The sequence below is a fragment of the Schistocerca serialis genome, chromosome 4 (assembly GCF_023864345.2).
Source record: "Schistocerca serialis cubense isolate TAMUIC-IGC-003099 chromosome 4, iqSchSeri2.2, whole genome shotgun sequence".
Lineage (NCBI taxonomy): Eukaryota > Metazoa > Arthropoda > Insecta > Orthoptera > Acrididae > Schistocerca > Schistocerca serialis.
Genome location: NC_064641.1, coordinates 626504623 through 626528918, shown reverse-complemented (window position 1 = coordinate 626528918; position 24296 = coordinate 626504623). Strand labels below are relative to the sequence as shown.

General features: G+C 42.5%; 1 protein-coding gene across 1 annotated transcript in view; it reads left to right on the top strand.

Annotated features, from left to right (window-relative positions):
- The window catches only part of LOC126474646 (probable tubulin polyglutamylase TTLL9), a 141298-nt gene that overhangs the window by 21390 nt on the left and 95612 nt on the right, over positions 1 to 24296 (top strand). Inside the window, exon 2 of the mRNA XM_050102125.1 lies at positions 17355 to 17530. Within this exon, the coding sequence (XP_049958082.1) occupies positions 17418 to 17530 (113 nt within the window). The 5' untranslated portion in view covers positions 17355 to 17417. The remainder of the gene's footprint in view (positions 1 to 17354; positions 17531 to 24296) is intronic.

Below are 24296 nucleotides of genomic sequence, written 5' to 3'. Positions count from 1 at the left end.
AAAGATGTATGAAACAGGCGAAATACCCTCAGACTTCAAGAAGAATATAATAATTCCAATCCCAAAGAAAGAAGGTGTTGACAGATGTGAAAATTACCGAACTATCAGCTTAATAAGTCACAGCTGCAAAATACTAACACGAATTCTTTACAGACGAATGGAAAAACTAGTAGAAGCCAACCTCGGGGAAGATCAGTTTGGATTCCGTAGAAACACTGGAACACGTGAGGCAATACTGACCTTACGACTTATCTTAGAAGAAAGATTAAGGAAAGGCAAACCTACGTTTCTAGCATTTGTAGACTTAGAGAAAGCTTTTGACAATGTTGACTGGAATACTCTCTTTCAAATTCTAAAGGTGGCAGGGGTAAAATACAGGGAGCGAAAGGCTATTTACAATTTGTACAGAAACCAGATGGCAGTTATAAGAGTCGAGGGACATGAAAGGGAAGCAGTTGTTGGGAAGGGAGTAAGACAGGGTTGTAGCCTCTCCCCGATGTTGTTCAATCTGTATATTGAGCAAGCAGTAAAGGAAACAAAAGAAAAATTCGGAGTAGGTATTAAAATTCATGGAGAAGAAATAAAAACTTTGAGGTTCGCCGATGACATTGTAATTCTGTCAGAGACAGCAAAGGACTTGGAAGAGCAGTTGAATGGAATGGACAGTGTCTTGAAAGGAGGATATAAGATGAACATCAACAAAAGCAAAACAAGGATAATGGAATGTAGTCTAATTAAGTCGGGTGATGCTGAGGGAATTAGATTAGGAAATGAGGCACTTAAAGTAGTAAAGGAGTTTTGCTATTTGGGGAGCAAAATAACTGATGATGGTCGAAGTAGAGAGGATATAAAATGTAGGCTGGCAATGGCAAGGAAAGCGTTTCTGAAGAAGAGAAATTTGTTAACATCCAGTATTGATTTAAGTGTCAGGAAGTCATTTCTGAAAGTATTCGTATGGAGTGTAGCCATGTATGGAAGTGAAACATGGACGATAAATAGTTTGGACAAGAAGAGAATAGAAGCTTTCGAAATGTGGTGCTACAGAAGAATGCTGAAGATTAGATGGGTAGATCACATAACTAATGAGGAAGTATTGAATAGGATTGGGGAGAAGAGAAGTTTGTGGCACAACTTGACCAGAAGAAGGGATCGGTTGGTAGGACATGTTCTGAGGCATCAAGGGATCACCAATTTAGTATTGGAGGGCAGCGTGGAGGGTAAAAATCGTAGAGGGAGACCAAGAGATGAATACACTAAGCAGATTCAGAAGGATGTAGGTTGCAGTAGGTACTGGGAGATGAAAAAGCTTGCACAGGATAGAGTAGCATGGAGAGCTGCATCAAACCAGTCTCTCGACTGAAGACCACAACAACAACAATCTTTGAGTTGGTTCTTATATTTTAAAATATTTCATTTTACGTCACTTGAGACCGTAATGTATCCTACATATGTGATGATTAAAACGTGGTACAGTTCATGTTACCATTACTTTTTATCACGATTTTTACTGTCCTGTCTTCTGTTCACCCGTCTGGCTTACGTACCATTGTCTTGTTGCCTAAGACGGCTCATATTTGTGAGGTTCAGACTACTTTTTCTGTCATTCGTTTAGTTGTTTCGCTTCTTAAACATATTTCTAAACCATTAGTGTTTTGTATAATGTACGGCGCCCAGCCTGACCATCTTGTTTTGCTATTTCGCTTCTTACATTGCTACACACACATTTTAGATTTGTGATGGATTGTAATGTATTGTACTCGTATTTTACGTCACTAGAGCCCATACTGTATCTTACATACACTATGTGACCAAAAATATCCGGACACCTGGCTGAAAATGACTTAAAAAGTTCGTGGCGCCCTCCATCGGTAACGCTGGAATTCAATATGGTGTTGGCCCATCCTTAGCCTCGATGACAGCTTATACTCACGTAGGCACACGTTGAATCAGGTGCTGGACAGTTTCTTGGGGAATGACCGCCCATTCTTCACAGAGTGCTGCGCTTAGGAGAGGTATCGATGTCGGTCGGTGAGGCCTGGCACGAAGTGGGCGCTCCAAAACATCCCAGAGATGTTCTGTAGGATTCAGGTCTGGACTCTGTGCAGGCCAGTCCATTAAAGGAATGTTATTGGCGTGTAACCACTCTACCACAGGCTGTGCATTATGAACAGGTGCTCGATCGTGTTGAAAGATGCAGTCGCGCATCCTCGAACTGCTCTTCAACAGTGGAAAGCAAGAAGGAGCTTAAAACATCAATGTAGTCCTCTGCTGTGATAGTGCCACGCAAGGGGCAAGCCCCCTCCATGAAAAACACGACCACACAACAACAACACCGTCTCCGAATTTTGCTGTTGGCACTACACACGCTGGAGATGACGTTCACCGGGAATTCGCCATACCCACACCCTGCCATCGGATCGCCACGATGAGTACCGTGATTCGTCACTCCACACAACGTTTTTCCACCGTTCAACCGTCCAATGTTTACGCTCCTTACACCAAGCGAGGTGTGTTTTGGCATTTACCGACTGGATGTGTGGCTTATGAGCAGCCGCTCGACCATGAAATCCAAGTTTTCTCACCTCCCACGTAATTGTCATAGTACTTGCAGTGGGGCCTGATGCAGTTTGGAATTCCTGTATGATGGTCTGAATGGATGTCTGCCTATTATACATTACTCTTCAACTGTCGGCGGTCTCTGTTAACAGACGAGACCGGCCTGTAAGCTTTTGTGCTGTACGTGCCCCTTCACGTCTCCACTTCACTATCACATCTGAAACAATGGACCTAGGGATGTTTAGGAGTGTGAAAATCTCGCGTACTGACGTAAGACATAAGGGACACTTGACCACGTTCGAAGTCATTGAGTTCCGTGGAGCGCCCCAGTCTGCTCTCTCACAATGTCTAACGAGTACTGAGGGCACTGATATGGGGTACCTGGCAGTAGGTGACAGCACAATGCACGTAATATGAAAAACGTATGTTTTGGTGGTGTCCGGATACTTTCGATCGCATAGTGTATTATGACGATTTACGTAGCATGATCCGTTGCCATTAATTTTTATCACTGTTTTTACATTTTTTATCCTTTTTCATTCATTTTTGACTATTTATGATTGCCTTGTTGGCAAAAATGTCTCATATTGTTACTTGTTTTAGACTTATCTAGCTCAACACATCCCTTCTATATTCTGCTGTCCTTCTAAATTAAATATTCTAAGCGCTCTGCCCATTCAATGCTGGCTTTCTATACCTTCGCTGATAATGTCAGTCTACTCTCTTGTACACCGTTGGCGCATGCGCCGCTGCTCACCTCCACAGCCCCGGCGAGACCCTCCTCTCAGTCGTGGCAGATGTTCATATCGTCCGGGTGCCTGACGGTGGACGGTATGAGTAAAGTGCTGGCTTTTGGTTTCTTTTTCCTTCCTTTTCTCCTAGTTCCACCAAGATACAGTGATTTGGAGCTCTCACACTGAATGATCCGACAGCATGTTATGCGTTACCAAATGCAATAACTGAGTGGCCTTGTTTGATGGTCTGCTCTTCTGGCTTTTCCAGATACGTTGTATGATATTTCTTAACCTCTTCTCATTTGTATGTTCCAGTTTTATACGTTAGAGGATGTGATTTTAACATCCCAAAACCGGCCGTGATTTGAATAAATCATTAGTACAACTAAAGCGCATCTCTTCAAATTACTTAATAACAGAGAGATTTTGACTCAAGCTGAAGAGAAAAGAAAATTATGTCGCAACGTGAGTAAAAGAAGGAATCTGTGAAAGGACATATACTGAGACATCAAGAAATCGACTGTTTGGTAATGGAGGGTAGTGTGGGGGGTAAAAGTTATAGATGATGACCAAGACTTGGCTACAGTGAGCGGATTGGAAGAGGGCCAGGTTGGAGTACTTACACATAGACGGTTCAAATGGCTCTGAGTACTATGTGACTTAACATCTGAGGTCAACAGTCCCCTAGAACTTAGAACTACTTAAACCTAACTAACCTAAGGACGTCACACATCCATGCCCGAGGCAGGATTCGAACCTGCGACCGTAGCGGTCGTGCGGTTCCAGCATCAAACGCCTAGAACCGCTCGGCCACATCGGCCGGTTATAAATAGATGAAGAGGCTTGCACAGAATAGGCTAGCGTGGAGAGATGTATCAACAACAGACTTTTCGAGGACATTTAAACATACATCCTCAATTTAAATGCTTTAGTCTCACTAAAATTGTGCTCTCACTGCATAAATAAATCTACGGCACTTCAAAGAGCATCATCCGTGACCGATCGAATTGACGTAGGTTTTCAACTGTATTAACCCTTCAAGAAAAATAGTCTTCGCGTTTGTTACTGCAGTAATCTGAAATATTTTTTCATTTTTTTCTTAAATTATCTTCATCGAACTATTGAGAAAGATATCGGGAAGAATGTGTTCCGTGTAAATAGAGAACACGGCCACGTATATATCTGTAGTACTCTGAGGTCTCTCTCTCTCTCTTTCTCTGTCTGTCTGGAAAGCACATTGGCAGTACCTTACTTTGTTAATGTATCAGTGATGTATGAGGCTCTTTACTACTCTCGGCGACGAATAGAGCTTTAGAAGGCTGTTCCATTAGAAAGCGCAGAACGCTCACGAAACACTCTGGCACTCCACTGCTGCAGCTGAGTACACTGCCACGAGCGGTGAGCGCATTTGGGAAGCGGAACGCCCCTCAGCTTCACTCGGAAACCGTCACGATCTCTCACACTACATTTTCCAGTAAACCTGCGCGGAGTAATATTTCCACATACACCACAACTCTCCTTTACTTATTCAGCACAAATACCTCACTATCGTGGGAACATTGGCGACATACACTACATCGCATCTATTGGCGGTCTTATTTTACGCACGACATGGCATAAGATAAGAACCTACTACCTCTCTGCACCTGCATAGTTGCCGCTGTTCTTCCTCGATAATTTATTACACAATACCCCTACAATCTTCAACAAAACGGTTGCAGAGTTTACGATGCGTAAACTGACAAACGATCGCTTATAGTTTAGAAAGAACTTGATCTTCCCCTGTAGAGAACACAGCGAAAGAGAAGATACTATCCACTGTTATATTTAGATTTAAGATGCGGCACTGAGACACCTATTTTTTTTTCTACAAAATGTATTACGATTGTTAGGAAAAAACATTTACATCAAACTGTCCCGGTGTTGCACAAAACTCCTCGCTTGCCTTAGTGCCTAATCAGAGGATTGGTTGACAGCAGATCTCGTCTTCACGTCGGTTTGCCTTCTTCATTTTTCTCAAAGATGTTAGAGATGACATATTTTGTGATTTGATCTGTGTACTTCAACAGCGGCTTTTGTCTATATCTTCTTCGGTTGATAAGTGTCCCATATATCAACAGATGACGAGTAATCTGAACTTTTCTTTTTACGTTAATTCTCCAACTCTTTTAAAAGGCTTCGTCATCCGCGCTCTTATAAGTCCATTTTAGTTAAAGACACGACTGCAACACTACATTTCAGAAGTATTCAGTCATTTCCTTTCTTTAGCCCCCGAGTCCAGGTCTAACGGCCGTCCAGTGCCACAATTCAAACATGTGCTTTCAGGAAATTGTTCCTTATTTGTAGCCTATTTTTCGTGGATAGTATCTTCTTTTATTACTGGAGTACCTGAAAGAAATTACTGCTAGAGGGTAAAATACTTGGGCTAAAATAACATTGTGGTTGTCGCTTCAGTGCGTTGAGTAGTAGGGACCAGCCATTAGCCTACTGTTGCTTTTCCTCGAGCATTACGTGCTCACTTGTCGCCTCTTTTGTAGCCACTTTCCGAGATATACGAGGTATAAAGTAAACAATGGCAAAGACGGAAGTGTCGAATAGTGACAGCTCTTGCATCTTTGTTCCACTGTACTGAATTTATTTTTATGTCAATAAACCAACGCTGCATTTATTTCTGAACTTAAAATTTTTGGTCAACGGTTTACTTTCTACATAAAAAAATTAAAAGCCATTGTATCATATTATTCCGTTTAGTCCTGCACAGGAGCACCTACTTCTTCATTTTAGCGAGTTTTCCTCTTATCCCAGTACCCTCTCATCCTGGCTCCGTAGGTGTTTTCCCGTCCCTGAGTCAGTTTCACGCTAGTTTCCGGACGCGCTTTTACAGCTGTTAGTGACTGCAGAGAATCCACGGCTCTGTAAATCTCTCATTACTAATATGCGTCGTGAATGTCGTTGTGGTCAATTTCTGGTTTCATAAAGTCCTTTCTAAATACTGTTGTCCACGCCGCGTAAGTAGTTTTTCCTCTAGAAACTGTGCTGAAGATCCTTGACATGAAACTTCGGTTGTCCATCTTGACAACATGACCGTACAAAATTAGGCTCCTGTTTCCCTTGCTCTTGTAGAGATCTTTTTTGTATTTGCTTCTGTACATATGATTTCTTTCATGTGGCCCATGATTTTCTCAGAGTATTGCTATCCTTTAGTTCTGGATTCTTGATTTTTCGCTGTTTGGCCATGTTTAGGCACTCTGAGGCATATAACACAGACGATCTTGTGTTGTTGTTTAAGATTGGTGGAAAGAGAGTTTGATCTGTAAAAATTCTTACGAAAGGGGTATGTTTTCTCCAGTTTGGAGGACGTATTGTTCATGATCAGACTCTATTGACTATCAGAGTTATCCATTCTCCAAGGTATTTGAAGAAGTTAGTTTTCGATATTAACATATTAGCCAATGGGATCGTATCGGGTGCATCTATAACGTTCGGGATGAGTTCTGTTTTAACTGCTCTGTCGTTGAAGAAAGAATTGATAGGTAGCCTCTTCTGCGCTGGGTGCCAAAAGTGTGAGGATCTGTGAGAACGCTATGCAGTTGACTCTAACTTGTTGTTTTTTTTTTTTCTTTTTTGTCATCAATTCTGCGTGCTTAGTCATCTGTGTCATCGTCATTAATGAATAACTTTTTTCGATGGACAATTGAAGATAATTTGGGATAGATAAACTCCTCATCTAAACCAGTTCTGATGTCGAAGTACCTTGACAGCTCTCCTCTGAATTTTACTTTTGACATCGTATCGATAAGCGTTGCTTTCACAAGGTTCAAAATCTTGGTGTCTAGTCCCAGGTCATTTAGTCTCTGGAAAAATGAATCTTTGTCTACGAGTGATAGACAATTCGGTCATTGACAAGGTTACTAAGTAAGGTGGGACGGTCAAGATCTTGTTTCCGCTTTTTTTCAGTTTTTATAAAGCGATTCTAGGAAAATTATTGAGCTTAGTTCTGTTCCCCGGGAGTAGACAACATTCCATTAGAACTACTGATGGCCTTTGGAGAGCCAGTCATGACAAAACTCTACCATCTGGTGAGCAAGATGTATGAGACAGGCGAAATACCCACAGACTTCAAGAAGAATATAATAATTCCAATTCCAAAGAAAACAGGTGTTGACAGATGTGAAAATTACAGAACTATCAGTTTAATAAGTCACAGCTGCAAAATACTAACGCGAATTCTTTACAGACGAATGGAAAAACTGGTAGAAGCGGACCTCGGGGAGGATCAGTTTGGATTCCGTAGAAATGTTGGAACACGTGAGGCAATACTAACCTTACGACTTATCTTAGAAGAAAGATTAAGAAAAGGCAAACCTACGTTTCTAGCATTTGTAGACTTAGAGAAAGCTTTTGACAACGTTAACTGGAATACTCTCTTTCAAATTCTGAAGGTGGCAGGGGTAAAATACAGGGAGCGAAAGGCTATTTACAATTTGTACAGAAACCAGATGGCAGTTATAAGAGTTGAGGGGCATGAAAGGGAAGCAGTGGTTGGGAAAGGAATGAGACAGGGTTGTAGCCTCTCCCCGATGTTATTCAATCTGTATATTGAGCAAGCAGTAAAGGAAACAAAAGAAAAATTCGGAGTAGGTATTAAAATTCATGGAGAAGAAGTAAAAACTTTGAGGTTTGCCGATGACATTGTAATTCTGTCAGAGACAGCAAAGGACTTGGAAGAGCAGTTGAACGGAATGGACAGTGTCTTGAAAGGAGGATATAAGATGAACATCAACAAAAGCAAAACGAGGATAATGGAATGTAGTCAAATTAAATCGGGTGATGCTGAGGGGATTAGATTAAGAAATGAGACACTGAAGATGGTCGAAGTAGAGAGGATATAAAATGTAGACTGGCAATGGCAAGGAAATCGTTTCTGAAGAAGAGAAATTTGTTAACTTCGAGTATAGAGTTAAGTGTCAGGAAGTCGTTTCTGAAAGTATTTGTATGGAGTGTAGTCATGTATGGAAGTGAAACATGGACGATAACCAGTTTGGACAAGAAGAGAATAGAAGCTTTCGAAATGTGGTGCTACAGAAGAATGCTGAAGATAAGGTGGGTAGATCACGTAACTAATGAGGAGGTATTGAATAGGATTGGGGAGAAGAGAAGTTTGTGGCACAACTTGACTAGAAGAAGGGATCGGTTGGTAGGACATGTTTTGAGGCATCAAGGGATCACAAATTTAGCATTGGAGGGCAGCGTGGAGGGTAAAAATCGTAAGGGAGACCAAGAGATGAATACACTAAGCAGATTCAGAAGGATGTAGGTTGCAGTAGGTACTGGGAGATGAAGAAGCTTGCACAGGATAGAGTAGCATGGAGAGCTGCATCAAACCAGTCTCAGGACTGAAGACCACAACAACAACAACAACAACAACAGTTCTGTTCCTCACCTTATAGTCCTAGAATTTAGTTTTATAATAACTTGGCTATTTTCAAAGTGGGCACGATTATTGTGATGGTTTGAAATTAAGTAACTTACTGAGCTCAACTCCGAGTATTTGCAGTGAATAATGTGATCGCTAGATACATATGGTGCTCTGGACGAAATCTGGCTAAAATATGGAAACTATTTTTAAAGCTGGAAGGACCACGATATCTCACTAAACTCTAAAAACACTACTGACCATTGAAGTTGCAACACCCAAAATGATAGCAAATAACGTAATTATCCTCACTGTACGTATACAGCAGAATAGGAGGAACACAGGATTAAATTTGTTGGTGATTTGGGGATCTATAAAGTGCGAAATTTGATAAGAATTGCGAAAACACTCTGTTGGCACCCACCTACATAGAGAGAAATGATCATCACGATAACTTAAGAGAAATCTGGGCTCGCACAGAAAAATTTAAGTGCTCGTTTTTCCCACGCCCCGTTCGAGAGTGGAACAGTAGAGATAGCTTGAAGGTGGTTCATTGAACCCTGTGCCAGACACTTTATTGTGAGTAGCAGAGTAATCACGTAAATGTAGATGTGAACAGTGGCCATCTGCTGGGCTTCCAGTCAAATTCAAAAATGGCTCTGAGCACTATGGGACTTAACATCTCAGGTCATCAGTCCCCTAGAACTTAGAACTACTTAAACCTAACTAGCCTAAGGACATCACACACATCCCTGTCCGAGGCAGGATTCGAACCTGCGACCGTAGCGGTCGCGCGGTTCCAGACAGTAACGCCTAGAACCGCTCGGCCACTAACGGCCGGCTCCAGTCAAATTCAGCTTGGATGAGAGGTACAGGTACGTTACTCCATGATGCTCCATCTTCGTACCAGAATTCATCAGTCGCAGTGACTGGCGAGTGGTGGTGTGGTAGTCTCTCTGCAGTCCGTGATCAGACGTGTTCTTTCAGTGAAAGAGCTGGAGACGTGCTGGCAGAGCGACAGTCGATCTCCCTCTTTATCGGGGTAGAACAGGACAGCACGGGCAACATACTACCCGGCATTGTCTTGTTGAAAAAAAAGAATCACAGATACCTCGAAGGGAGACCACAGCCATCAGCCTTAACATCGTCCAAATTACCAGCCATACGGACCTGAGACGATCATGTTGTATGCCTAATGGCACCCCAAAAACATCACACCAGGTGCTGGACCCCAATGACGATGACAAATACATTCTGGCATCTTTCTTTCTCTTCAGAGCCAACTATATGTTGCACAAACTACACTCAAAATACCTGTGAAAACCCCAGGAAACTTCGTGCAGTAACTTTGGAGATTAACGTGTGAAAACAGACAGGAACTACGCTTTTAAATAATACTTTAAATCACCATCATACAGTCAGGGGCGACTGTTTTAAATAAAACTTTAAACTGAAATCCGATTTTGGTGGAGTAAAGCCTGTATTTTGCCTCAAACTACGCTCAAGTTATCTGTGAAAACCTTATGAAAATTCGTCTAGTCATTTTGGAGATTACAGGGTTCAAACTGAATCGGAAGCAGACAAGACTGTTGTAGATGAAACTTAAGTGATGATATCTTCTTTTCCGCTATCCGATTTTGATGGAATGAAGCCTATGCATTGCCCCAAGCTACGCTCATGTTACCTGTGAAAACCCCACGAAAATTAGGCTAGGTGTTTTGGAGATAAATTTCTCCAAACAGACGGACACAACTATTTTAGATAAAACTTTAAATCGGCATATCTTTGTTTTTTATTTCGCGATCCAATGTTGGTGAAGTGAAGCCTATTGTTGCTCTAAGTTGCACTCAAATTACCTGCGAAAACCCCACGAAAATTCAAGTAGTTTTAGAGATTAGCGTGTTCAAACAGACAGGCAAGGCGTATTTACATTTTTATTGTTAGTATAGATTATATGGCAGCAGATTGGCACTGGACTACTGCAGAGCATAACTAATCGTAGATGTTGTTGCCCAACATCACGACAAAATTTCCAACACAATACCTGAAGGACCTTAACATACTCTGGGAAGTTTTTGACTTCATGTGCTCTGTGTCCTCTGGGAGATAAGAGACACAGCAACACATAGAAGAGCGCCGAGGCGCCTGCACCTCTGGCAACAATGAGTTAAGCATAACGTCCAGAGAGGGTGGCACATGGCGAGGACTATTTCATTCCTTGACCATATGTCATTCAAATGCACTGGCACGCAGAACTTATGGGCGAAAGTAACTTTCGCATGATGTATCATTATCAGGTATTATAGTTCGATGAACTTAGACCAGTCATAGAAAGAACTTCTACAGTATAGGAAAGGTGGTAACGGGAAGAAATACGCATGAGAAGAACAGAAATGGAACTTTTATTCGAAGACAATAATTACACTAAAATCACCACGATTTATGATGGTCGCCTGTACATTACAAAGGCGGAACATGGTTCTTAATAGGCTTTGTGATCACCATGGACAACAGGTAAAAATCGTCAACGTGCTCCCATGCTGGTTGGTAGCGGTTTCTTGTAACAGAGGCTTCCATTACTCCACCAACGCGGTTGATAACTGCTGGACGATCGTTGCTGCAATAATTCTCCACAACGGATCCCACATAAGCTCGGTAGAATTTAAGTCAAGGGAACCGGCAGGTCTGTCCGTTCGCCAGATTTCCTCTTTCTCCAACTTGTTGCAAGAACCTCTCCCTCCACCCCACCCCACCCCCCTTTCCCATCTAGTGCGCTGTTCCATACGGTTCTCATCCACAAAAATAAGGTCGGGATGAATGTACCACAGTAAAGTTGCGCATGGGGAAGGAGTAGAGTGTCACAATAACGTTGACGATTGAGTGTTCCGTATCCATAGATTTGGAGGCCATTACGAGCTTGCAACATCATGGTTCTCCATATTATAACACCTGGACAACCAAAAAGATCATGTTCCACAACGTTTCTGGGTGCATTACGTGTTTCCCCATCTCACCATATAAGGGTATGTCCAGCCTGTTTGTTGATCAATTCCAAGGTAACGCTAAATACACCAAATATAACGCTTTGGGGTGTGAGGTGAAAAACCGTCTGTTCACATAGAGATTCATTGTCGTTCTTACAGGGTGTTTCAAATATGACCGGTATATTTGAAACGGCAATAAAAACTAAACGAGCAGCGATAGAAATACAACGTTTGTTGCAATATGCTTGGGACAACAGTACATTTTCAGGCAGACAAACTTTCGAAATTACAGTAGTTACAATTTTCAACAGATGGCGCTGCAAGTGATGTGAAAGATATAGAAGACAACGCAGTCTGTGGGTGCGCCATTCTGTACGTCGTCTTTCTGCTGCAAGTGTGTGCTGTTCACAACGTGCAAGTGTGCTGTAGACAACATGGTTTATTCCTTAGAACAGAGGATTTTTCTGGTGTTGGAATTCCACCGCCTAGAACACAGTGTTGTTGCAACAAGACGAAGTTTTCAACGGAGGTTTAATGTAACCAAAGGACCGAAAAGCGATACAATACAGGATCTGTTTGAAAAATTTCAACGGACTGGGAACGTGACGGATGAACGTGCTGGAAAGGTAGGGCGACCGCATACGGCAACCACAGAGGGCAACGCACAACTAGTGCAGCAGGTAATCCAACAGCGGCCTCGGGTTTCTGTTCGCCGTGTTGCAGCTGCGGTCCAAATGACGCCAACGTCCACATATCGTCTCATGCGCCAGAGTTTACACCTCTATCCATACAAAATTCAAACGCGGCAACCCCTCAGCGCCGCTACCATTGCTGCACGAGAGACATTCGCTAACGATATAGTGCACAGGATTGATGACGGCGATATGCATGTGGGCAGCATTTCGTTTACTGGCGAAGCTTATTTTTACCTGGACGGCTTCGTCAATAAACAGAACTGGCGCATATGGGGAACCGAAAAGCCCCATGTTGCAGTCCCATCGTCCCTGCATCCTCAAAAAGTACTGGTCTGGGCCGCCATTTCTTCCAAAGGAATCATTGGCCCATTTTTCAGATCCGAAACGATTACTGCATCACGCTATCTGGACATTCTTCGTGAATTTGTGGCGGTACAAACTGCCTTAGACGACACTGCGAACACCTCGTGGTTTATGCAAGATGGTGCCCGGCCACATCGCACGGCCGACGTCTTTAATTTCCTGAATGAATATTTCGATGATCGTGTGATTGCTTTGGGCTATCCGAAACATACAGGAGGCGGCGTGGATTGGCCTCCCTATTCGCCAGACATGAACCCCTGTGACTTCTTTCTGTGGGGACACTTGAAAGACCAGGTGTACCGCCAGAATCCAGAAACAATTGAACAGCTGAAGCAGTACATTTCATCTGCATGTGAAGCCATTCCGCCAGACACGTTGTCAAAGGTTTCGGGTAATTTCATTCAGAGACTACGCCATATTATTGCTACGCATGGTGGATATGTGGAAAATATCGTACTATAGAGTTTCCCAGACCGCAGCGCCATCTGTTGTTGAAAATTGTAACTACTGTAATTTCGAAAGTTTGTCTGCCTGAAAATGTACTGTTGTCCCAAGCATATTGCAACAAACGGTGTATTTCTATCGCTGCTCGTTTAGTTTTTATTGCCGTTTCAAATATACCGGTCATTTTTGAAACACCCTGTAAGTGTCTGGCAGAATGATACGTAATTGTAAGAAATGTAACAAACGAAGTGTAGCAGTAGGTTAAAAACATAATCTCATTCTTTCCGGCACAATATCAACCTGTAGAATGTATTAATATGCCACCTAATGTCTTGCATATCCCTTCTTGGAATCCGTGCTATGAGAAACCAAGTCGGAAGAGGTGGTGGTAAGTTCCTATGTGACCAAACTGCTTAGGTCATCGGTCGTTAGGTTTACACACTACTTAATCTAACTTAAAGTAGCTTACGCTACGGACAACACAAACACACACACCTATGCCCGAGGGAGGTCTCGAACCTCCGACGGTGGGAGTCACACGAACCGTGGAAAGGCGCCTGAGACATCGCGAGTACACCGCGCGTCAAGACGGAAGATTACGATCTACCGTCCCATCGACGACGAAATATGACGGAAGGAAGTTTCGAGTTTAACGACCCGTCGACAGTCAGATTATTTGAGCCCAAACTCGAAGTACTATAGTATCGGGAAAGGAGATCGACTACGTCCTTTTCAAAGGAACCATCACGGCATTTCCCAGGAGTGATGTATGTAAATCACGGAAAACCTAAATCTAAATGTCCCGACAGGGATTTTTTCCGTCGGTCTCCCGAAAGCGAATCCATTGTGTTACCACTGCGCCATATTGCTCGGTCGCTGTCACAAGTAGGTACCACCAAAGGGTCAGGGCGACAGATTACAAGACGAAACTTTCAATAACTGTGAAAGAAAAGCCATTGAGTGGAAATCGCCTAAGAAACGAGTAAATGCAGCAAAGAAGCACTTCTACGAGCTTTGTGAGGTTGATTGTCAAAACTTATTCGCAAGTAAATATCTTGTTTCTAGGAATGAAGTTTTCTATAGAGATTCCATGTCTACCGCCTGTGACAAATATCTAAATAATGAGTCACACAAGATTTTCAATGACATTTTCACGTGAAATTTCTTTTCCGTTTCCGACATAGCTAATATCGATAATAATTTACAGCCGCCCTGTATCTAACAAATCCACGGCTGGTGGAAATTTTGACGGTTCTTTCTCTAGGCTAAAAAAATTAAAAAAAATTTTATATTGTAGAATGAGTCAGGAATTGTTATCCGGTTTGGAAACCCTATTATTAGGAGAAAAGAATGGGGGCTAATGGTCACTGCCTTGTTTGACCGTCGAGAGAGAGTAATAGTAACGCCGAAAAGTCTTAACTGGCAGAACTCGAAGCGATACTCCATACATCTCTTAAGAAGGTATTTGGAAAACACCAAGGCTCATCTTTTAGCGTGAAAATCACCAATGTCTTCAATACTCAACGTGTCTAACCCGTAGAAACAGTGCAGATAAAGTTGCAGAAATAACTGCTCGCAAACAGGCGCACAAACATTAATTCTTCGCACAGACGTTATGGTTCAGAAGAGTGTACCCTCTGGCACAACGTATACTATGATTCGCAGAATATAAATGAAGATAAGGACGTATAAGCTAGGTAGAAATGAAAAATCACAAAATACTGATTTTTCAAAAAATAACGGACCATTTTCTATGTACAGAGGAAAAGCTCATTTAAGTAAGACAAGAATTTAGGTTGCTGAGCAAATACGTTTCGTTAACAATTACATTTTTACATGGATATTCAAACTTATTTTCAAAAAAAGCATTAAGTCTGTTCGCAGGCCCTGGCGGGTCCATCTGTACCGACCGACCGCCATGTCATCCTCTGCTAGTGGTATCACTGGATGCGGTATGGAGGGTCGTGGCGTCAGTTCACTGCTCTCCCGGCCATTGCTGCTTTCGTGAGCTGTATCCGCTACTACTCTACTAAGTGGCTCCTCACCTGGCATCACGAGGCTGAGTGCACCTCGTTCCACTGCCTCCACCAAGGAAAAATCCGTGGCAGTACCAGGAAACGTACCCGCGTCCTCCACATGCCAGATAGCCACGCTCACCACTCAGCTACTGAGGCGGTTTGCGACCTTATATATTTCTTCCAAATTATCTATTAATTCTTGTTTTGATTTGCATTACAGTATTAGATATTGTTTCATTTGTTGTTATATTAATCAGATTTTTAAATAACTAATATTACTGCGCGTAAGAAGTTAGTCTTCAAGTTAAATAAAGACGCTATGGTTGCGTATTTTAAGTAATGTGCAGTGTTTACGCGCAACGATTCAGGGACGAATACATGTTTCATGTATCAATAAATCGAGGGAAAAAATTGTGATTGTATTTCGCTTCACCAGAGTATTTAAAATAAAATAGACTGTTTTTCATGTTGTTGTTGTTGTGGTCTTCAGTCCTGAGACTGGTTTGATGCAGCTCTCCATGCTACTCTATCCTGTGCAAGCTTTTTCATCTCCCAGTACCTACTGCAACCTACATCCTTCTGGATCTGCTTAGTGTATTCATCTCTTGGTCTCCCTCTACGATTTTTACCCTCCACGCTGCCCTCCAATACTAAATTGGTGATCCCTTGATGCCGCAGAACATGTCCCACCAACCGATCCCTTCTTCTGGTCAGGTTGTGCCACAAACTTCTCTTCTCCCCAATCCTATTCAATACTTCCTCATTAATTATGTGATCTACCCATCTAATCTTCAGCATTCTTCTGTAGCACCACATTTCGAAAGCTTCTATTCTCTTCTTGTCCAAACTATTTATCGTCCACGTTTCACTTCCATACATGGCTACACTCCATACAAATACTTTCAGAAATGACTTCCTGACACTTAAATCTATATTCGATGTTAACAAATTTCTCTTCTTCAGAAACGCTTTCCTTGCCATTGCCAGTCTACATTTTATATCCTCTCTACTTCGACCATCTTCAGTTATTTTGCTCTCCAAATAGCAAAACTCCTTTACTACTTTAAGTGTCTCATTTCCTAATCTAATTCCCTCAGCATCACCCGACTTAATTAGACTACATTCCATTATTCCTGTTTTGCTTTTGTTGATGTTCATCTTATATCCTCTTTTCAAGACATTGTCCATTCCATTCAACTGCTCTTCCAAGTCCTTTGCTGTCTCTGACAGAATTACAATGTCATCGGCGAACCTCAAAGTTTTTATTTCTTCTCCATGAATTTTAATACCTACTCCGAATTTTTCTTTTGTTTCCTTTACTGCTTGCTCAATATACAGATTGAACAACATCGGGGAGAGGCTACAACCCTGTCTTACTCCCTTCCCAACCACTGCTTCCCTTTCATGTCCATCGACTCTTATAACTGCCATCTGGTTTCTGTACAAATTGTAAATAGCCTTTCGCTCCCTGCATTTTACCCCTGCCACCTTTAGAATTTGAAAGACAGTATTCCAGTCAACATTGTCAAAAGCTTTCTCTAAGTCTACAAATGCTAGAAACGTAGATTTGCCTTTCCTTAATCTTTCTTCTAAGATAAGTCGTAAGGTCAGTATTGCCTCACGTGATACAGTGTTTCTACGGAATCCAAACTGATCTTCCCCGTGGTTGGCTTCTACTAGTTTTTCCATTCGTCTGTAAAGAATTCGTGTTTTTCATGTATCTTACTTATTTCACTTTTTGGCGTAGATGGGAGGAGAGTGGCAGGATAATGGTGTAATGTAGTGAAATGAAATGATCGTACGGCATTGTTGGCCGGGAGACCCCATGCGGGGTGTTCAGCCGCCGAAATTGCAAGTCCTTTTTAGCTGACGCCACTTCGGCGACTTACGAGTCAATGATGATGAAAGACACACAACACCCAGTCATCTCGAGGCAGAGAAAATCCGTGACCCCGACGGGAATCGAACCCGGGACCCCGTGCGCGGGATGCGAGAACGCTACCGCAAGACCACGATGTAATGTAGTGTGTGTGTGTGTGTGTGTGTGTGTGTGTGTGTGTGTGAGACTCAAAACTAAACTAAACACTGTAAACCGCTTGTACTTAACTGTTTGGATGTACAGCTCTTATGGCTCGTGGTGTCAGGTGGAGTTCCTGAAGAGCAACTGGGACCTGTGCTGGTGCGACCCGCGGCACGTGGAGACGGCGATGGCGGCTCTGGACCCGGTCCGCAGGGACGACGGGCGGCGCGTGTGCCACTTCCGCAACCACTACGAGCTCACTCGCAAGAACCTGCTCTCCAGGAACCTCTCCAGGCTCAGGTACCCGCAGCCGGCGCTTACCTGCCCTCATTTGAAAACTCTATGCATAGGACGGGCTGTATTAATATTCTTTGCACTTCCCTTCACTGTCGATAACGCGGAAGGTAGGAACGAAGATTAGGATAGAACGTACCAATTACGACTCGGTCATTACAGTTGGAGCACAAGCTCAAATTGGGGAGGGATGGGGGTATTAAAAGACCGCATCCTTTCAGAGACACAAGTCCGACTTTTCCCTTAAGTGATTTAGGGAAACCATGGGAAAACTGACGCTGGATGGGCGGACGGGTCCGCCTTACCATAGAGCCACCTCCTTCGGTCGGAAAGATGGAAACAAATAACACATTTGCTTCAGTGTTAGTTATTATCACGGTCTCCAACTGTTTTGAAAGACTGATTCCACATTGCCAGTGGAGTTTTACGTTTTCAAACATTCGACATTTCTCTTACTTTCTCCCGCGGTTTAAACAAGCCTGTGACCATTAGCACTATCTTCTTTTTGTTTTATTCTTCCCTCTCGATGATTCCTGTCAATCAAACAGGATATAAGTACCACTTCCATGAGCAGCATCACCCTTTAAAAGGTGTAAGTGACTTTTTAAGCAGTCTTTTCTGTTGGCAAACTATTGCGTTTCAGTATGCTGGCAGTCAATCGAAGTCTACATTTGTAATACCTACACTCTGTATCCATGTATGAACCCTGCAGTTGCTAAATACCTGTGGGAATTGGATATATATCCTAAACCCCATCATCTCTCTGTCCATTTCCTCCCCCTATTTCTATCTCCTCCTTATCCCCCGCCCCCCTCTATGCCCGTTTCCTCCCCACTTCTCTGTCCATCTACACCTCCCCCTCTCTCTGATTTTGATCTTTTTATTATTATTATTGCAAATTCAGATTCTGTAAGCCATAAATACAACTCTTTTATTTTCTGTGAAAACGATTACGTGTAAGAAAACAAAACAGCACATCGTTGTATATACAATGTTTATTTAAAAATATATATAATTAGAAATAATATCTAAGAGAGAAAAATCTTTCTATTGGTTTAAATATCATACTATCGTAATTAAAACAGATCGCCAAAACGAAGACAAAACCGCACATGGACAAAGCACAGCATCTCCTTGCTTGCAGTTGGTTTTAACAGAAAACCTATAGAGTGTCTTGCAAATATATATATAGCCTATGTCCTCACGAATGTTTATTAGTGTCCTGTAAAAATTTGCGGTAAATTGGTCAAGAACGTTTCCAGATTTTGCTAACAACATTTCCCTATTATATATCACGTAGACATTTATGTCTTACATACAGGGTGATTATAATTAAAGTTAAACTTTCAAAACACTGTGAAATAACACCACTGGTCACAATGACGTCAACTTGCAAAGGAATATTATCGGAGAAGGAGGAAAACGTATGGCAGAAGAAAAAAATAGCGTGAAAATTGATCAATAGAGTGCGCTGTATTTGTCAGACTAAGTAAATGAAAACACCTGTCAAGCGCATGACCTAAAGCTGGTATAAACACACCTGGTACACGGTTTTTCCACCTTTCGCGTCTGCGACGTTCGCTTTGACTGTCCCAATTCTGGATGGCGCTCTGCTTGTAAATCTGTATTACAAGAATGATGACTGCACACGTCGCTCTGCTGAAGTTCCGGGCGCTGAAGGATTTGAAAATAGGCTTTGGTCAGATGACTGCCATGGGTCTGGAGAAAATGATTAGGAAATTCGAAAAAAAGAGCTCTTTTGGTGTGCAACCCGGTAGAGGGAAGAAGCGAATTGATTCGACGTCAGTGGAAGCAGCGGCCACAGCAATGCAGGAGGAGGCGAGTGGTCGTGTGCAAACGTGTAGTGCACGGAGAATTGCCCGAACACTGGACTTACCCTTGAGCACGGTGCGTAAAATCCTACGAAAAATTCTTCTTTGCTATCCATTCAAAATTACCCATGTGCATGAGTTGCTTCCTGTTGACCTGTCAGCAAGAGAGACCTTTGCTTTATAATTACTTGCTCGCATGGAAGTGGACAATGATTGGCCGTGGAAGATTTTGAGATTGACGAAGCCCACTCCCACCTGACAGGATATGTCAATACACGGAATTGTCGAATATGGGCAACAGAAAATCCACACGAAAATCAACCAGTACCACTTCATCCTGAAAAGGTCACTGTGTGGTGCGGGTGCGGCATCATTTATCATAGGGCCATATTTTTTCGAAGAGTCAGGTGCTTCCGGTCTTGTTACCTGTACCGTCACTGGTAAACACTATGAGTGTCTTTTGCGCAACCACGTAGTTCCAGTTCTCCAACAGCGTGGATGTGTGGATGGGATCTTTTTAATGCAAGATGGGGCACCTCCGCACATTGCAAATCCAGTTAAACAGCTGCTGAAGCGCCATTTCGGAAATGCTAGAATTATCAGCCGCCATTCCGCTGCAGCCTGGTCGTCCCGATCACCTGATCGTAATCCGTATGACTTCTGGCTGTGGGGCTATCTGAAAGATGTTTTGTTCAGCCTTCCGGTTGCAAACTTAGGTGCATTGAAGACACGCATTGCGCAACACATTCTGAGCGTGACCCCGGAAACACTTGATCAGTTGTGGAACATGTTGTTTCTCGATTTCAACTTGTTACAGAAAACGGTGGACACTATTCTGAACATGTTTCGCGCCAGTCACACGGAAATTAATAATCCGATTTGATTTTGATAGATGCTTTTTATGGGGTTTTTGGCCTCAGGACAATTAAAAACCAAAACCCATGTGATTGATGCTTTTTATGCAATTCTTGGCCTCAAGACGATTAAAAACGGATGTGACTGATGCTTTGTATGCAGTTTTTGGCCACAGGACGATTGAAAACCGATTCTTCCCATCCGATGTGTTATGACCTTGTCATGGTGGATGGGCTTACGTAACTAACAGCATTACACTTGTACACCCATGCAAACTGAGTAGTACGGTTTGTCTAACGTCAAACGTACACCTTAGGCATTGTTGTATGATTCATTTGTCATTTGTAGTCGACCACTGTTAAATTATGATGCTTACAGGCCATCTATTGCTACATTTTTTAGTTACTTATATTTATTCTGCCATACGTTTTCCCCCTTCTCCGATAATATTCCGTTGCAATTTGACGTCATTCTGACCAGTGGTGATATTTCCACAGAGGTTTGAAAGTGTAACTTTAATTATAATCACCCTGTATATTAAAAGTGTGTAGCCTATGTCCATCCGAATGTTTATTACAGTAATGTGTAAGATTTTGAAGTAAATCAGTCAAGTACCTCTCGAGATTTTTGATAACAACGTTTCCCCATTCTGTATTAAATGTGTATTTACATATTATGAGACTAGCTCTTACCCTCAGCTGGGCTCACATACGAGTGATGGTGAGTAAATAAGCTGCTGTACGTGCAAGAACACCAGCTGCCTTCATGTGTCTCCCTGTTTGGGTAAGAATAGCTCGTGATGTGCACACCGCTCTCACCGTTCCCCATGCTACCCAAACGTCCGAAGCGTCGACATGTGGAGCATCGCTCCGAGCAGTGCGTACACAGGGGTACGGCCAGGAGCATCCATCTATGTATCCTGCTATCGGAGTAGCTACACATCACACGTGTAAATAGTGTAGAAGTGTGGATTAAACACATTGAGGATTGTATAAGCATTGTATTCGTTACTTTGAATCGTATAACGTAGCACATATCAACCGATAAAACTATTTTCAAAACATGCTTAAGTTAAATATTCAAAGAGTAAATAGCTGTTTCAAAGACTAAATACTTTTCGCTAATTCGCTTAACATTCTTCAAACGAATACTACACACTTTCTGAAGCAGCCTTTGTTTTTGCTCTGGGTTCAAGCTATCTCCATACCAGATTTAGAGAAATTGGTTCAGCGTGTTAGTTGTAGAAATGTAATGGACAGAGTTGCTTCCGCCTTTATAATATTAATAGAAGCCTATGGATAAAACCTTCATCTACGACATCTTTTTTTCCATGATCTGATTTTAGTGAAATAAAGCTTGTGTGGTGCCCCAAGCTATGCTGATGTTACCTGTGAAAACCCAGTGAAAGAGATCATCGTGTTCAAACAGAAACAAATAAGACGGTTTAAAATAAAACTTTAAATCAGGATATTTTTTTCGTGATTAGATTTTTATGAAATCAAGCCTATGCAGTGCCCAGGGTATTCTCAAGTTATCTGCGAAAACTGCATGAAAAATCATTTACTAGTTTTCGAGAAGAGTGTTCAGACAGACACGACAGTCTTATAAATTTATTATTAATATAGATGTCGCTCCAGTAGTTGTATAGAAACATGCTCGTATTCGAATGCAACGTTGTGTCAAAATTTCAAAGCACTCAGTGAAGAACTTTCAGAGATTTATGCTTTTAATAAATGAACATTTACATTTTTGTTCGTATAGATGACATTTTTATACATTTTATCAAAATATTGTTGCTTTCTTAAACTTTTTATATTTTCTGTGGTTTATTTTAATGCATTTAATGTATTTATAACACAAAATGTTCGAAATTTGTATATAAATATCAGAATTAAATTTTGTGCAAACTGGCTACTTCATGCTTAGAAGATTGAAGTTGTAGGCTATAGGAAAAACACGGAGAGAAGGCCGTCGGTACTTGAGAGGTGAACGCACGAATACAAAAGATGGAACGGAACGTAGCGAGCGCGTCCGTTATAGAATACAGAATATAGCCTGCGGCCAGCCTTACGGCAAAAAGCAATTGGAGCAACGAGTGATGCAAAAGTGCTTATAAATTGTTCCAAATGAGCCTCGGATTCAACGGGCTGGAGCACGTAACGGCAGAGCATATAATTACATGCTCTGGGTCAGTACTTCGACGCTAAGAAGAGATTTATAGAGCGTATTACATGAAGAGCCACGGTTGCACAATCATGGTCAGCATCGCCGCCACAGCAGCTCGATACTTCGTCTATCTCTAGGAAAAGTAATGTTGTAGAATTATACTACCACCAAGAACTATACTTCGTCATATTTGCTTAATATACATATCAAAGGGAACCTATTGTGTAATACCTACTTATCCGGTCGATTGACGTTACCTGAGTAAGATTTCCAGCCCCGTTCTATTATGTAATCTGCGATGTTATGAAATTCCAAATCCTCATTCAAACAGTTATTTAATAATGCTTTATTCATTGCGTTGTCAACGGCCTTGCTGCGCTGGTAATACAGATTCCCGCCAGATCACCGAAGTTAAGCGCTGTCAGGCTTGGGTACCACTTGGATCCATTATTGTCAGGGTCTGCCGAGCGCTGTTAGCAGGCGAGGTGCACTCACCCTTCGTGAGACCAATTAAGGAGCTACCTGACTGAGAAGTAGCGGCTCCAATCACGATCATTAACAATGGCCGGGAGACTGCTGTGCTGACCACATACTCTTCCAAATCCGCATCCAGTGACGCCTATCGGTTGAGGATACACGGCGGTCGATCGGACCGTCGCGCCTTCTGATGCCTGCTCTGTCGGAGTTTTTATTGATTGAGCTGGTTGTAGATGGAGTAAGTAGTTTAATGAGACATACTTTGCTTCTTTCAAATGTCGCACGTGCTAGTAAAATTGAATCATATCGATCACATTGTTAAATGCTTTTGTTTGATATTTCTCAAATAAGCGCTACTAAAAGTAATTGTTTAGTGTATAACTCAGAATGAAATTGTTGTACACTACTGGCCATTGCTACACCACGAAGATGACGTGTTACAGACGCGATATTTAACCGACAGGAAGAAGACGCCATGATATGCAAATGATTAGCTTTTCAGAGGATTCACACAAGGTTGGCGCCGGTGGCGACACCTACAACGTGCTGACAGGTGGAGTTCACGTTTGTGTCCTGAACTCGGTATGTAGTGAAGCTGTGCCACTTCAAACTCCTCTTGAAGCTGTGGCTGTCAGGATATGGACGACGCAGGAAATAACTCTCTGCAGATGGTGCTGTACCCCTGAACATATTGGCTGCACTGATTGATCAACTCTCTAAACCTTTCCTACTTTTGGGAGATTTTAACGCCCATAAACGCATGCTTACTGTCTGTGGCAGAGATGTTGAAAATTTGCTGTCCCAACTCGACCTCTGCCTCTTAAATACTGGGGCCGCCACACACTTCAGTGTGGCTCATGGTAGTTACTTGGTCATTGATTTATCAATGTGCGGCCCAGGACTTCCCCCATCTACCCACTGGAGAGCACATGACGACCTGTGTGGTAGTGACCACTTCCCCATCTTCCTGTCACCCCCATGTCGTCATGCCTACGGACGCCTACCCAGATGGTCTTTAAACAAGGCACACTCGGTAGCCTTCACTTCTCCTATCACCTTTGAATCACCCCCAAATGGTGCCATCGATGTTGTGATTGAGCAGGTCACTACAACGATCGCTTCTGCGCTGGGAAACGCGATGCCTCGTTGCCCCTGAGGCAATTAAAAAGCGTCGGCGAGCTCTACAGCGACATAATCGGCACCCTTCCCTAGATCACCTAATAGCCTTTAAGCGGCTCCGTGCCCGCATTCGCCTGCTTATAAAACGTTGGAAACAGGAGTGTTGGGAGAGGTACGTGTCGACCATTGTGTGCCATCCCTCACCTTACGAAGTCTGGCCGAAGATCAGATGTCTTTTTGGGTACCAGACCCCTACATCCCTGGCATTTACATCAGTGGCGCATTATTTACCGACGCAAACGCGATTACCGAGCACTTTTCTG